Raw genomic sequence first — 14,275 nt, 5'->3', positions numbered from 1 at the left:
ATAATTTAGAATAGTCTTTTTTTCTGGTTCCAGAAGTTCTGCTCAGTCACAGTTGTTGTAGTCAGTGTTCTGTATTTAGTGATCTTGGTTTTGCACAGATCGTGGGATGGAGTGTCTTCTGATATCATCTCATTGTTGATGAGGTAGGGCAACCTGCCCTTAGATCAAGTTGTTGCTGTTTCCTCATCAACAGGATGTTGTATGAAACTAGCCTGGGCAAGAATGTTATTAGGGACTCCCCCAGGGGGAAGTTTACTTCATGGTACTGCTGCAGGGAACTGTGCCAGTTCCAACGTTGAGACCTGGGGTTTGGGGTTGGACTATCAATGTTCCATTATATGAAGTCTAAGTTGAGTCCCCATGACATGTTCAAGGTGTAAGGTGCCCCTATATTATAAAATTTATGTTTTCTTATTCCTATTAGATAAGAACTTGTTTCTATACATAAGATTTCCCCATTTTAGTGTGCCTCTGCAAAAACGAATGATGGTGCATTTGGTGGTAAAAAAAGACAAGCTATACAATCCCTGTGCCCTGGTTTTTACCTGACCTTTTATCTCAAATAAGATTATTCTACTAGAATTTCATAATAAGTAATACCAAAACAAGTAAAAGTAAAAATTAGATGAAAAAACGGATGTAGGAGATTACCTTTGCATTTGTAAATAAATACACTAAGAGGTATACTATTAAGAAAGAAAATATACAAGGAAAATATAGATATTCCCATTAAGTTTTTGGAGATAATGTTGGAGTATGAGATTTAGGGCACAGTTTTGTCCTACACTGTGGTTTTATTAAGTCTGAAAAATGGTTTGCAGCTATAAGGAATCAGGTAGTATTCACGAGCTGGGATCCCTCTGGAGCTGAGTTTGGTAGCAAGCAATAGTCCACATTGGGGTGTGTGTGAGAAAGACGGCCACGTGGATTTCATCAGTAGGAGTTGTGGTTGCAGATTCTTGCTGGAGAAAGAGATGAGGGGCTGAGAGGGTGTCCTTTCACTTTGGGAGTAGGGTGGCAGCATACTGAGCAGGTGGACAGTCTCAATTCGTTTGGTATTAATAATTGAGGATGAAGACAGTTAAATAGGGAAAAATAATGGATCAGGATTGAGTGTGTGACAGAATAGAAAGAGTTCTGAATGGGGAAAGGGCTAATATTTAACAGGGGCTATATACAGTATAGGCATGGATCGTTTATAAACAGGAGTTTACAGACAGAGAAGTTCACTGCATACAAACTCATGCCCACTTATAGACAGTCATTAAATATCTATAAATAGATTTTGGATGAAATCCTGATTTTTATGGTCTGGGCCAGAGCGCTTAAAATAATTGAATTAAGTAAAAATAGATAGTTGGAAAATATATTAAAAGAAAGAAAATAAAAAGTGAAAAAAGAAAAAATAGGTAAATAAATTTGGGCCAGGACATCAGAGAAAAATGTTTTTCCAGGGGCCAGAGAGATGCCATGAGGGTAGAGCATTTGCCTTGCATGCAGAAGGACGGTGGTTTGAATCCTGGCATCTTATATGGTCCCCCGAGCCTGCCAGGAGAGATTTCTGAGCATATAGCCAGGAGTAATCCCTGTGTGCTGCCGAGTATGGCCCCTATCCCCTACACAAAAAAGACAAAAAACAAAACAAAACAAAACAAAAAAAGAAAAGGTTTTCCAATTTCTAGGGACTTCCTCAATGGCAGGGGTGAATTTTAGGATAAGCATAATTTTCACGTCTAGAGTACTAAGCAATATGATAGTGAGCACTGTAAGAGGAGTATACTCTTTGTAGTGTTATCTCCCATGTCTGGTGCATTGAGGTTCTTTTTCTGAAAGTAAACTGACAGCATGGGTATTATGCTATAATGTTAACATAGTTTAAATTGAAAAAGGAGAAAAAAGAAGAGAAATATAATTACAAAATAAATAAATAAATAATAAATGAAAGAAATAGAAAAATAAGATAAAAAACTAAAAATAAATAAAGAAGGGATAATAGCAATTGGTAAAAACATACCCAGTGAGTGGAACTTGCAACATAAGTTTCTTGTGTGCATGTACCTAGTCCAGTGTCTCCATAGTCATAAGCTTTAGGTCATAGTAGAAGACATAATTATGGAGTATTTTATTAATAAACCAAAGTCATAATGAATACTATATATATAGTCTAATATGTTCGAGCACTGAATTGCAAAGTTAGGGTGTCCGACCTATCTCTATGAGCCCCTGTGAACAAAGTAAATGGAAAGTTATTTTATATATAATAATATTAAAGCACTAAAACGTACTGATTGTAAGCAATGTAATGGGAGTCCACGGTATCCTGTCATATTCTGGACTTGATTCTGTGGATAAAAACATTAGAACATTATTGTATATCTTTTCAGTGAGAGGTTGACTGAACACCTGTTCAATCTAAATAACTGTTCTGCTGTTGTAATATTATATTTTATAAATATATATTATGTTATATATACTTTATAGTAATATTTTATTTTTGTTATATATAAAATCTTTAAGCGACAAGGTTACAAGCATGATTGTAGTTGGGTTTCAGTCATAAACAAAACACCCCCTTCACCAGTGCAACATTCCTACCACCAATGCCCCGCCTTCCTCCTTCCCAACCCTTGCCTGTATTTGAGACAGGTGCTCTACTTCTCTCACTCATTAAGATTGTCATGATAGTTGTTAGTGTAGTTATTTCCAAAACTGCACCACTACTCTTTGTGGTGAGCTTCATATTATGAGCTGGTCATTCTGACCCTCATCTCTATTGTCTCTGGGCATTATTACAATAATGTCCTTAATTTTTCTTAAAAACCCATAGATGAGTGAGACTATTTTGTGTCTATCTCTCTCCCTCTGACTTACTTCACTCAGAATAATAAATTCTATGTACATCCATGTATAGGAAAATTTCATGACTTCATCTCCCCTGACGGCTGCATAATATTCCATTGTGCATATGTACCATGGTTTCTTTAGCCATTCATCTATTGAAGGGCATCTTGGTTGTTTCCAGAGTCTGGCTATTGTAAATAGTGCGACAAAGAATATAGGTATGAAGAAGATATTTTTGAATTGTACTTTTGAGTTCCTAGGACATATCCCTAGGAGTAGAATTTTTGTCTGGATCATATGGGAGTTCAATTTCCAGTTTTTGAGGAATCTCCATATTGTTTTCCAAAAGGCTAAACTAGATGGCATTTATATCTGCCATGAATGAGAGTTCTTTTCTCTCCATCTTTCCACGAGCACTGATGGTTCTTGCTCTTTGTGATGTGTGCCAGTCTCTGTGGTGTGAGATGTTACCTCATTGATGTTTTGATTTATAGCTCCCTGATGATTAGAGACGTGGAGCATCTTTTCATGTGTCTTTTGGTCATTTGTATTTCTTCTTTGAGGAAGTGTCTGTTCATTTCTTCTTCCCATTTTTTGATGGGGTTAGTATTTTTCTTGTTAACTTTTGTCAGTACCTTGTATATATTCGATATTAGCAATTATATTTATATATTATATTAAAATATTTTTATAATTTTATCTTATAATTTATAATAGAAAATAATATATCTTATATATTATAATATATAAATAAATAATAAATATATAATATACGGGCCGGCGAGGTGGCACTAGAGATAAGGTGCCTTGCAAGTGCTAGCCAAGGAAGGACCGTGGTTCAATCCCCCGGCATCCCATATGGTCCCCCCAAGCCAGGGACAATTTCTGAGAGCTTAGCCAGGAGTAACCCCAGAGCATCAAATGGGTATGGCCCCCAAAACCAAAATAAATAAATAAATCTATAATATAATACATATTATATATCTGATATATATCTTATATAATTATCTTATATAATTAAATATTAGCAATATTATTAGCAATTATATTAGCAATATTAGTATATTTTTGTAATATAAAAAAGAGTATAACTGTATTTTTCCCCTTTAAGTTGATTTGATCACATCTCCCACTATATCCTTGGTGTTTGAAGTATCTACCATTTAGACTGCTGTGTTTTATTCATTCAGTAGTTTATATATGTCATTCACTGTTTCTTAATTGTTTCAGATATGATATCTGGTTTGAGTCTTATGTTTTTTCCTTTGTACTTGACATTTTTTTCTCTTATTTCTTTAAAGAATTCATCTCTCTTTTTTTGCCATTTGGATTACTCTATGCCTTGGTGTTGATTTATTAGTATATATTTTATTTAGTTCTAGTTTTTCATCTTTCCAGAGAGTGGGGGAAATTATCTGCTATTATTTCCTTACTACTTGTACTTCTCCTCTCCCCTTTTTCTTCACTTCTGGTATTCCTATAATTTTTAGATTATTTCTTTTGTCTTTATTCATTAAGTATCTTACATTTTCTTCTAATATTTTATCTCTCATTTTTTATTGATTTCTTATTGTTTCTGGTTTGTATTTTGTCTTTTAAGTTGCTACATGTGATTCTCTACTGTGGCTTGCTAGCATGTTTTATAGTTTCCTTAGTTTCATTTTTTGGTGAATTTGGAAACTTGCTAGGATTTCTCTACAGCTGCTAGAGTCTTCCTTAGTTTACCCATATTTCTTTGCATTTGTTGTTTTGGAATTCTGATGTTTCAAAGTGTTTAATAAAGTGATATACTGATGTGATTGTATTCGCAATGATTAAAGGTATATCTGATTTTGAGTTTATTTTCCCTAGACAAGTGAGATTATCTAAGTATAATAGAGACATTGCAAACTACTTCATTGTTTTGCTCTTTGGTTTTTGGGCTTTAGTTTATTTAAGGAAAAGATATGTTAGTTCTTGCCTGTCTAGATGTATATGGTGTAAGTTAAAATATCTTGTAGTGGAAATAAAAAATGATCAGACTTGAATGCCAAACCCAAAGTCAATGACAACAGAATTTATACCCAGTCTACAACAAGCTGTAAAGTGGAGACCAGCTACTTTAGTATTCTGGGGTTAGGGGGTAAAAGAGAGAGATACGGGATGCATGCTTGGTGCAGGGGTGGAAGCAGGACAACACTGGTGTTGTCACTATGTACCTTAAATACTACTGTGAAAGATTTTTAATTCACTTTGGTCACAATAAAAATTAAAAAATAATATAAATAATAGTACTGCAATAAAAGATTTAAAATAAAATATCTGTGCACAGATGCTGATTACATCCACATGGTCTAGGGACAAGGTCGGGATGGGTGGGGGTGTTAGCAAACCTGAGCCTGGGCAGATGTTGCCTGAGAGTTCTTTTTTCCAACCTGAAGGCATTTAGCTTTTGGGTGTGTGCGATGCACCTAGTGCTAGTTCCGGGTCTCCCAGGTAGTGTTTACATAGTCCCTGACCTTGCAGGGGTGGAGGTGGAGTTCGCAAACTTGAGCCTGGGGGAAAGTTTCCTGTGAACTTTTTTTCCCTTTTTTTCTCAAACCTAAATGCATTTAGCGAATGGGGTTTCCTTGGTGGGGTGGGGGGCGCTTTGATGCACTTACTGGTAGTCCTGGGGTTTGTAGAGGTAGGGTTTAAATGGTCCTGGGACCAGGTGGGGATCAATACTACTTGATTATAAGAAATAATGAAGCCATAAGATTGGAACTTTATGGATGAATCTGGAGAGTATCATGATAAATGAAGTTAGTTAGGAGTGGACAGAAACAGATTATTTTCTCTATGGGGTATAAAGAATCATAATTAGAGAGTAAGAGTTGACCAAAGGCAGAAGAACATGAGAACTGGTCTACAGAATTGAGTTTACTATGTTAGAAAGATGACTAGAGGGTGAATTGAAGTAGGTCATAGAAGGGGTGGGTGATACTAAAACAGTGGTGGATGGAAGCAGTTACTCTGGTGGGGTATGTGGTATTGGAATGCTGTGTCCATGAAACACTGTAATAAACAGTATTACAAATCATGGTACACAAATAGTTTTTTAATTTTAGGAAAAAAGTGTACAGATCAATTTTCAATGTCACTTCCTAGATAACAGCAAATAGAGCCTTTAGCTGTACCAATAGGAATCATACTTTATGTAGAATGAATATCTCTGAGTTAAGTATGAGGAACCTAAATCTGCTAAAATTTATGCATAAGAATTTACTGGTTTGTTGTTGTTGTTAGGAACTAAGGATCCTTCTCACATGGAATCTGTTATTTTTACTGGTCTTCATTTTTATTTTTATTGAATCACTGTGAGATAGGCAGCTACGAATTTATTGGGGGTTGAGTTTCAGTCATACAATGTTCATTTTGATATTCAATTTTAATTCAAAGCAAAATAAAACTATAAAAATTTTTTGTTTATTTTTGGGGTCACACTCAGCAGTGCTCAGGGGTCATTCCTGGCTCTACGCTCAGAAATTGCCCCTGGCAGGCACGGGGGACCATATGGGCTGCTGGGATACGAACCACCGTCCTTCTGCATGCAAGGCAAATGCCTTTTCTCCATGCTATCTCTCCGACTCCAAAAACTATAAAAATCTTAATATGTGCTTTTTACCCTATAATTCTAGGAACGGAAAAAGAAATTTGAAAAAGATGGTGAGAGATTTTATTCATTGCTTGATCGACACTTACATCTGTCTTCTAAGAAGAAAGAATCTCATTTACAAGAGGTATGTTCAAAAAGCCTGTTTTCACTTTCGTTGCTAATTATGCCTTAATTATAGTTAAGTTTTTATTCAATTCTTTTTTATTAAAATATTATTTAATTTAATTTATTTATTTTTTGGTTTTTGGGCCACACCCAGTTATGGTCAGGGGTTACTCCTGGCTATGTGCTCAGAAATTGCTCCTGGCTTGGGTGACCATATGAGACACTGGGAGATCAAACTGTGGTCCATCTTGGGTCAGCTGCATCCACGGCAAACACCCTACTGCTCTAGCCCCTATTCAGTTCTTTTTGAATCATATTTGGTAGTGCTCAGTGGCGTGCTTTGGTAGAGTCAGGGAGCCTCCTGCATGTAAAACAAATGCCAGAGCCAGATGAGTCATCTCTTCCAGCCTCTCAGAAATCAATTTCAAAGCTTTCAAAATATCCCCCATTGCAAGGAATCATATATGATATATTAAACTTCCCCACATCAATCTCTTGCTTAATTCATTAAATAGTTCCTATTTCTGCTTATTTAAAAACTGTCTACCATTTGTACTTTATTTCTTCATGTTTTCATACATCTACTTGTTTTTCCTATATATTTTGTCTTTATTTTTTAGAGTCCTCTTTTTATGATTCAGCTATCAAAAATAATTTGTTGAAAACTAGAAATAATTTTATGGGTAAAAGAAAGAGGTTAATATGCTTTGATTTATTTAGCAATGGCCATGAATGAATACATTGCTACATACATGCAAGGCACAGGCTTTCCTGGTAAACTATATCCCTGACCCCTGATAAGTAAACTTGCAGTATGAGGTTGTATATGTAATATAGCTAGGATTTACTTTAATTTTGCATTGTAATCAGAGACCAACATTTTCGTTGATATTTTTTCTTGAATTTTATTAGATACATAATAAAAATAAGGTATGTTATTGCCTGCAGTGAAGTATATTTGCTTCTGGATTTCTCCTCTAATATACACTTATTCTTTTATTTTTATTTTTACTGTGACCAATATGAATTACAAGTCTTTCACAGTTATGTTTAAGGCACATAGTGACAGTGAATTAGGGCCATTCCCATCACCAGTGTTGTCCTTCCTCCATGCCTTATCATGCAACCTATTTACCCTCCCCTTTGCCATTTAGACTGTTAGTGTAAGGGTTCCCCTTTGTATAACACTTGTAGGTTGGGTATCTTCATTCTGTTGTCATTGACTTTAGATTTGATATTTAGGACTGATCATTTTTATTTCCACTCAATGTTCATGTGACTGTTCCTATTATGTACTTATTCTGTTTTTATATGTTAATCCAGGTTTTGAGAGAAAATGATTCTCGTTGACTATTTTAATTCTCTGTTGAACTTAGTGAAGATTTTTATTTTCAGATTGCTCAGCTTTTTTTTCTATTTGAATATGGACTTGGCAACTCAGCATTTTATTTCTTGACTCCGGAACTGGATGGTTCAGTCACTTTTTTCCCTGTTGTTTCATATTTTTATATTTTCAAAGGGAAATAATCACATTATTATTTTTATTCTGGCCACACCTGGAGGCACTCAGGGGTTACTCCTGGCTCTATGCTCGGAAATTGCTCCTGGCTTTGAAGACCACATGGGATGCTGGGGATCGAACCCATGTCTGTCCTGGGTCAGCCTCGTGCAAGGCAAACACCCTACTGCTATGCTACCACTCTGGCCCCTGCATTACTTCTGATTTTACTGACCTATGGTGTATCACAAAACAAAAATAAAATAATTAAAAAGCAAAATATCTTTTAGACATAAATATAAAACAATGATTAACAGAAAGATTTAGAACTTGGAGTAAACAAATCTAATTATAGGTATTAATTGTATTGTGATGAATATAAACTATAATTTTAGTTGTTCAACATAAGGTTAATTCAAAACTATGTGTACCTGAAGTCTAGAGGTTTTAATGCAATATTGTTTTAATAATTTTTTAAATCAGTTTTTGGGGGCAAAATTATCTAGTTCTAACATTCTGTTGAATCCCTAAACACAGACTTGCAGATTTGTGATATATGTTTCCCTTATCCTACAGGCAGATCTCCAGGTGGATAAGGAGAGGCAAAATTTTTTTGAGTCTTCTCTTGAATATATATATCAAATCCAGGAAGTCCAGGAGTCCAAGAAATTCAATATTGTGGAGCCAGTAAGTTAATCTATAGATTAAGGTCTCAACATGTTTTTAAAATCACTGAGTTAATGTTAAAAATGTGGATCATTAGATTTTAATTTCAAGGAAAATGGAGGCTATAAATGGTTACTAATATTAGTTGAATGTGCATATTGAATTATATACTTGATTTTTAAAATTTTATTTTTTTGGTTTTTATGAGAATTTTTCAATTTTATTTTATATAAACCATTTTGATCTATAAAGTACTTCATAGTTTAATTTCAGATATCAGTGAATCAGGGCAATCCCTACCACCACTGTTAACTCCCTCCACCAATTATTCTAGAGTACAACCTATCATACCACCCTGGCCTGTTAGTACAATAGGCCCATTTAAGTTTAGATTGTTCAAGTTTGAGTGTTTTGATTCTGTTGTTGTTGACTATGGCTTAGATATTTAGTTCTGTCCCTTTTCTCCACCAATACACCTGAGACCACTTGTCCCGTGGACTCCATCTTTCCTTTTTTCTTTTTTCCTAATTGTATAGAAAAATGCAGGAATATGAATAAAATAAAGTAATCCATGTCCCATGGTTCTGCAAAAAAGGTGGGAGCCCTATTTAAAATATAAAAAATAAAAGGGTGTGTGTGGATATATATATTTTTTTTGCACAGGAGCAACAAAAGTTGGGGAAAATAGATAGGAAAACCTTTGGCCTAAAAACAGGTAGAACTTAACCATGAAGCATGATGACATAATACCAACTACACTCTCTGGACATGCTAAGTCTTTCTTTATGGTTCTAGTAAAATTTCTCATTGAAATTAGATATCTTGGTTTTTGCACAGATTCTGTGTCGAAGTCAATGGTAACATAGAGTGCCTTCTACTTTCATCTCAACATTAGGTGGCAATTCAGAGAAACCTGCCTTAAAGCAAGTTCTTGCTGTTTCTAAGTATTCAGGGTCTCATGAACTTACTCTGAAGCAAGTTGGGCTAGAGAAGCATCAGAGTCTTCCTGGTAGAATTACAATTTCTGGTGCTGGTGCAGAAAACCATGCTGGTGTCAAAGATGGGATCCAAGGTTCTGAGTGAATGGCTGTTTTCCAATCCACTGTCAAGTCACTATGACAAATGTACTGGGTAAAAGGCCTCACTGCAATATAAAATTTATGAATTTCTATCTGTATTTGTTAAGAACTTCTTACTATACATAAGATTTCCCCATTTTTATGTGCCCGTGAAAAAAGAAATAATGCCACATCATACTACTGGTGCCTATGGGGGTAAAAACAACAAACTAAACAATCCCTATAGCCTGGTTCTAATGTGAACTCAGAACTCCAGAGAAACGTCTACTAGAATTTTCTACTAAATAATTTCAGAAAAGAGACGGGGAAAACTAAATGTACACAAAGAAATACACAATTAGAATTGTCCATATTAAGGAAATACATCTAAAGTAATATGCAAAGGAAATACACATATCCCCATTAAGTCTTTTGAAAAAGTTTTTTTGGGGCTAAAATCAGTCTGTAATATGGTCTTCTGGAGTCTGGAAAATGGTTCACAGCAGTCATGGATCAGGAAATGTCCTCAAGATTGGAGTTTCTCAAACACCAAATCTGGTAGGGAGCAACAGTCCACAGTGAAGGGAGATGGGAGAAAAGGGGCCACTGAGAACTAATTGTAGCAGTGATGGTGGCAGCCTCTTCCTGGGCTGACGCAAGCCAGTCTGGAAAGCTGTCTTTTCACTTTGGGAGCTGATTCGCAGCTGGTTGGAGTGGGAGGATCATTCCATTTCCTGAGGAGTTTAGAACTAAGGGTAAAAAGATTTAAATATGGAGAAATAAGAGATAAGTGTGAGACTGAAGGAATAGAAAAGGCTTTGTAAAGTGGTAAGCAGGAGTGGAGGAAGGGTTATATATAAAGTGGGGGAAAACTACATACAAAATACACAGACACGTACATTACAGATGGACATTAAACAGAGACAAGTGGCCAACATATACACTTGTGCATACACAAAGACAGTGAAGAGTGATCCATAGGTTGCAGTTGAAAAACTGACACTTGTGGAATGGGTCAGAACACTTAAAAAATATAAAGTTGGCAGGTCAGATGGAAAGATTTTCTATTTTCAGGCAAATAATAATTGGTGAGGATAAACTTTACTGAAGATTGGATTCATTGGTTAGATTGTACATATTTTTTTATTTTTACTTTTTTCTTTCCTTTTTAAACTTTCTTTTTTTTTTGGGTTTTGGGCCACACCCGGCGGTGCTCAGGGGTTACTCCTGGCTGTCTGCTCAGAAATAGCTCCTGGCAGGCAGGGGGGACCATATGGGACAAGGGGATTTGAACCAACCACCTTTGGTCTTGGATCGGCTGCTTGCAAGGGAAACACCGCTGTGCTATCTCTCCGAACTTCAAAGTGAATTAGAAATCTTTCTTTTTTTTTTTTTTTTTTTGGTTTTTCGGCCACACCCGTTTAATGCTCAAAGGTTACTCCTGGCTAAGCGCTCAGAAATTGCCCCTGGCTTGGGGGGACCATATGGGATACTGGGGGATTGAACCGTGGTCCTTCCTTGGCTAGCCCTTGCAAGGCAGACACCTTGCCTCTAGCGCCACCTCACCTTTCACAGTAATATTTAAGGTACCCCTTGGACTGCTCTTGTTTCCTTTGTATATAATTTGTTTTAGATCTTGTCATTGACTTTTGGTTTAGTATTTAGGCCTGATCATTATTTATTTCCAATCAATGAGAATATAACCTTTGGTATGTCTCTTCTTCCACTCAGTTTCTAATCTTCTTGCTATATTTTGGGACTGATTGTGTTTGAGACAACTACCATTTAGACCATTTTTTTCTTCATGCAACTATCCTAAATACCACATATAGATAATATCATTCTGTATTTATCCTTTTTCTTTTGGCTTACTTCATTTAAATAATATCTTCCAGTTCCATCCATGTTGCTGCAAATTGCAGATTGCATCATTCCTTACAGCTATGTAGTGTTTCATTGTATATATGTAACACATCTTCATGATCTACTCATCTGTTGTTTGACATCTAGGTTGATTCCATTTGTGGGTTGCTCCTAGCAGAGACTTTTCTATTACTTGTATTATTGTGCTGTGAAGAATAGTGAACTAAAGTTGGCATGTAAGACAAGTACCATAACCATTGTATTATATCTCCAGTCCCTCAACTTTTTCTCTTTTTTTAAATTATAAAGGAATATATTTGCCTCAGAAATGTCAGAAAAAATTTAGAAGAAACATATAAAAATGCAGCCCCCTGATACTGTTGTGGCAGTTTTCTTTCCAAAATTTCTTTTTATGTTTTATTTCTTTCTATTTTATGGGTTCACATTTACTTCTGTATATTGCTGTGTTTAGGTATAAATATATTTGGCAATGCATGTTTACAAAAATATATCACCTTTGGCATGTATATATGTACATTTGTATCTATACTAATAGTTGTTTCTATCTGCATATGTGTGCACAAATAATCAGTTCTCCAAAATACATTTATTGTGCTTCTGTTATAGTTAAAAATAGACTGAACAATTAAATTCAGTTTATGATTTATGAACAAAACATTCAGAGTGTAGATGGAAGAAAATAGGATACATACAAGTTGAAAAGTGGTCAGTTATACTAGAATTAAAATGACTTAAGTAGGCCCAGCTACTTCAAGTGGTTAAGTTTGATCACTGAAGATGAAATTTAATTTAAGACCTAAAGTTAGAAAAGATGAGGACATGATTGTAATTGAAAAGGAACATTTTAGGCACATTTTGCTAGCTTTTATATTAGGAAAGAATGGTTTTCTCAAAAAATAAAATAAAATATTATGTAAACTTAAATAACATAAATGAAAAAGCAAGTGGCAGGAATGATGTTTGCAAGCAAGTGGCTGGAAGGCATAGAAACTATAGGCATAGTAAGAGGTTTGGATTTTAGTACAAATGCAGTTGAAAACATTGATGAGTGTTAATTAGAAAATGATATGGTTGATTTTTTTCAAGATAAATGACTTTGAAGAAGCCAGCATGTAAAACAGGAAACTAATCAGTATTTTTGTAGTAGTCAAGGCAAGATAAAATGCTACTAGGCTAACTAGTTTCCTATGCAAGAAATTAATAACAACTATGCTTCCAACAGATGGCTTAATTAAGTTATATTAGAATACATAATTGACATGAATTGTTTTGTGTTGAATGTTCACTCATATGAGATAAAAATTAAAAAGCAATAAATCAGGTTTGATTATTTAGGACTTTGTTGAACTGAGGTGATGTCTTTTTTCAATTGTTATTACTTTTCGTGATGCTGGGAATTAAAATCAGGACATTTGTAATACAGTGCTCTACCACTAAGCAATATAGCCATATTTTCATTTTATGTGCATTTAATATTTAATTGAGCTTAGATATTTTGGAAATATAAAAAGTATCTTAGGGACTGGTGCAGTGGCGCTAGAGGTGAGGCGTCTGCCTTGCAAGCGCTAACCTAGGACGGACGTGGTTCGATCTCCGGCATCCCATATAGTCCCCCCAAGCCAGGAGCGATTTCTGAATGCATAGCTAGGAGTAACCCCTGAGTGTCAAATGGATGTGCTCAAAAAAACAAAATAAACAAACAAAAACATAAAAAGTATCTTTATTATATTGTATCTTGTTCAGTAATTCTCTCAAACATCACTTATTTGAAATTGATTATAGACTTTCTATTGTTGTTATTATGACCTTCATTAATGTATAAATCTTACTTTATTCCTTTGTTTATTTGTTCTTTTACTTATCCATTAATGGAACACCTTTTTATTAAGCCTCACTCTGTCAGTCCTGTGGATATATAAATTCAAGACATTTTTATACTGTGAAAATTGTGGTAATGAAAAATTAGTAATTATTGTGAGTTATCATGAATTATTTGACATAATTTAATAGTTATGTGAAGATTTGTTTCCATGACTGCTTTTAGCATTATACTGGTGAGTTAGTTTGTGTTTGATTTCTGTTTCCTTTGAACAGAAATGATGATCGTTACTATGACATGTTTATTTTTTTAGGTTTTGGCCTTTCTTCATAGTCTCTTCATTTCCAACAGCTTGACCGTAGAGCTCACACAAGATTTCCTTCCATACAAACGGCAGCTCCAGCTCAGTTTACAGAATGTGAGTTGTGTGTGTGTGTGTGTTTTCATCTGTATTTGCAATGCTGGATTTTGACATTTGTATTGGACTCCCAGTGATCTTGATCTTGTAATTTTAAATTGTTACATCTGAACTGTTTTCAGTACACAGTGGTATGGTAACAAATACTTTGTTTACTGGTCTCATCTTGACCTTCTGGTTCTAACTCTCCCAATCTTTGTTTACAATTATTATTCAAACACATCCTTTCACGCAGATAAATATTCATCTATTATATATACATATTATTTTTACTGTCTTGAGCATCTCTTCCAGAGAAGAACCTAGGTATAGGTTTGCTTGAGCACAGGCCCCATGTTTTGTTTCTTCT

At 35.0% G+C, this 14,275-nt stretch overlaps 1 protein-coding gene across 1 annotated transcript in view; it reads left to right on the top strand.

Moving 5' to 3' along the window:
• OPHN1 (oligophrenin 1) overlaps positions 1-14,275 on the top strand; it is a 354,031-nt gene that overhangs the window by 68,833 nt on the left and 270,923 nt on the right. Inside the window, exons 6-8 of the mRNA XM_049767407.1 lie at positions 6,501-6,602; positions 8,658-8,768; positions 13,822-13,926. Coding sequence (XP_049623364.1) covers positions 6,501-6,602; positions 8,658-8,768; positions 13,822-13,926 — 318 coding nt within the window. The remainder of the gene's footprint in view (positions 1-6,500; positions 6,603-8,657; positions 8,769-13,821; positions 13,927-14,275) is intronic.

Source organism: Suncus etruscus, chromosome X (genome assembly GCF_024139225.1).
Source record: "Suncus etruscus isolate mSunEtr1 chromosome X, mSunEtr1.pri.cur, whole genome shotgun sequence".
Lineage (NCBI taxonomy): Eukaryota > Metazoa > Chordata > Mammalia > Eulipotyphla > Soricidae > Suncus > Suncus etruscus.
Note: the sequence above shows the minus strand (reverse complement) of the source record. Positions and strands in the feature narration are given on the sequence as shown.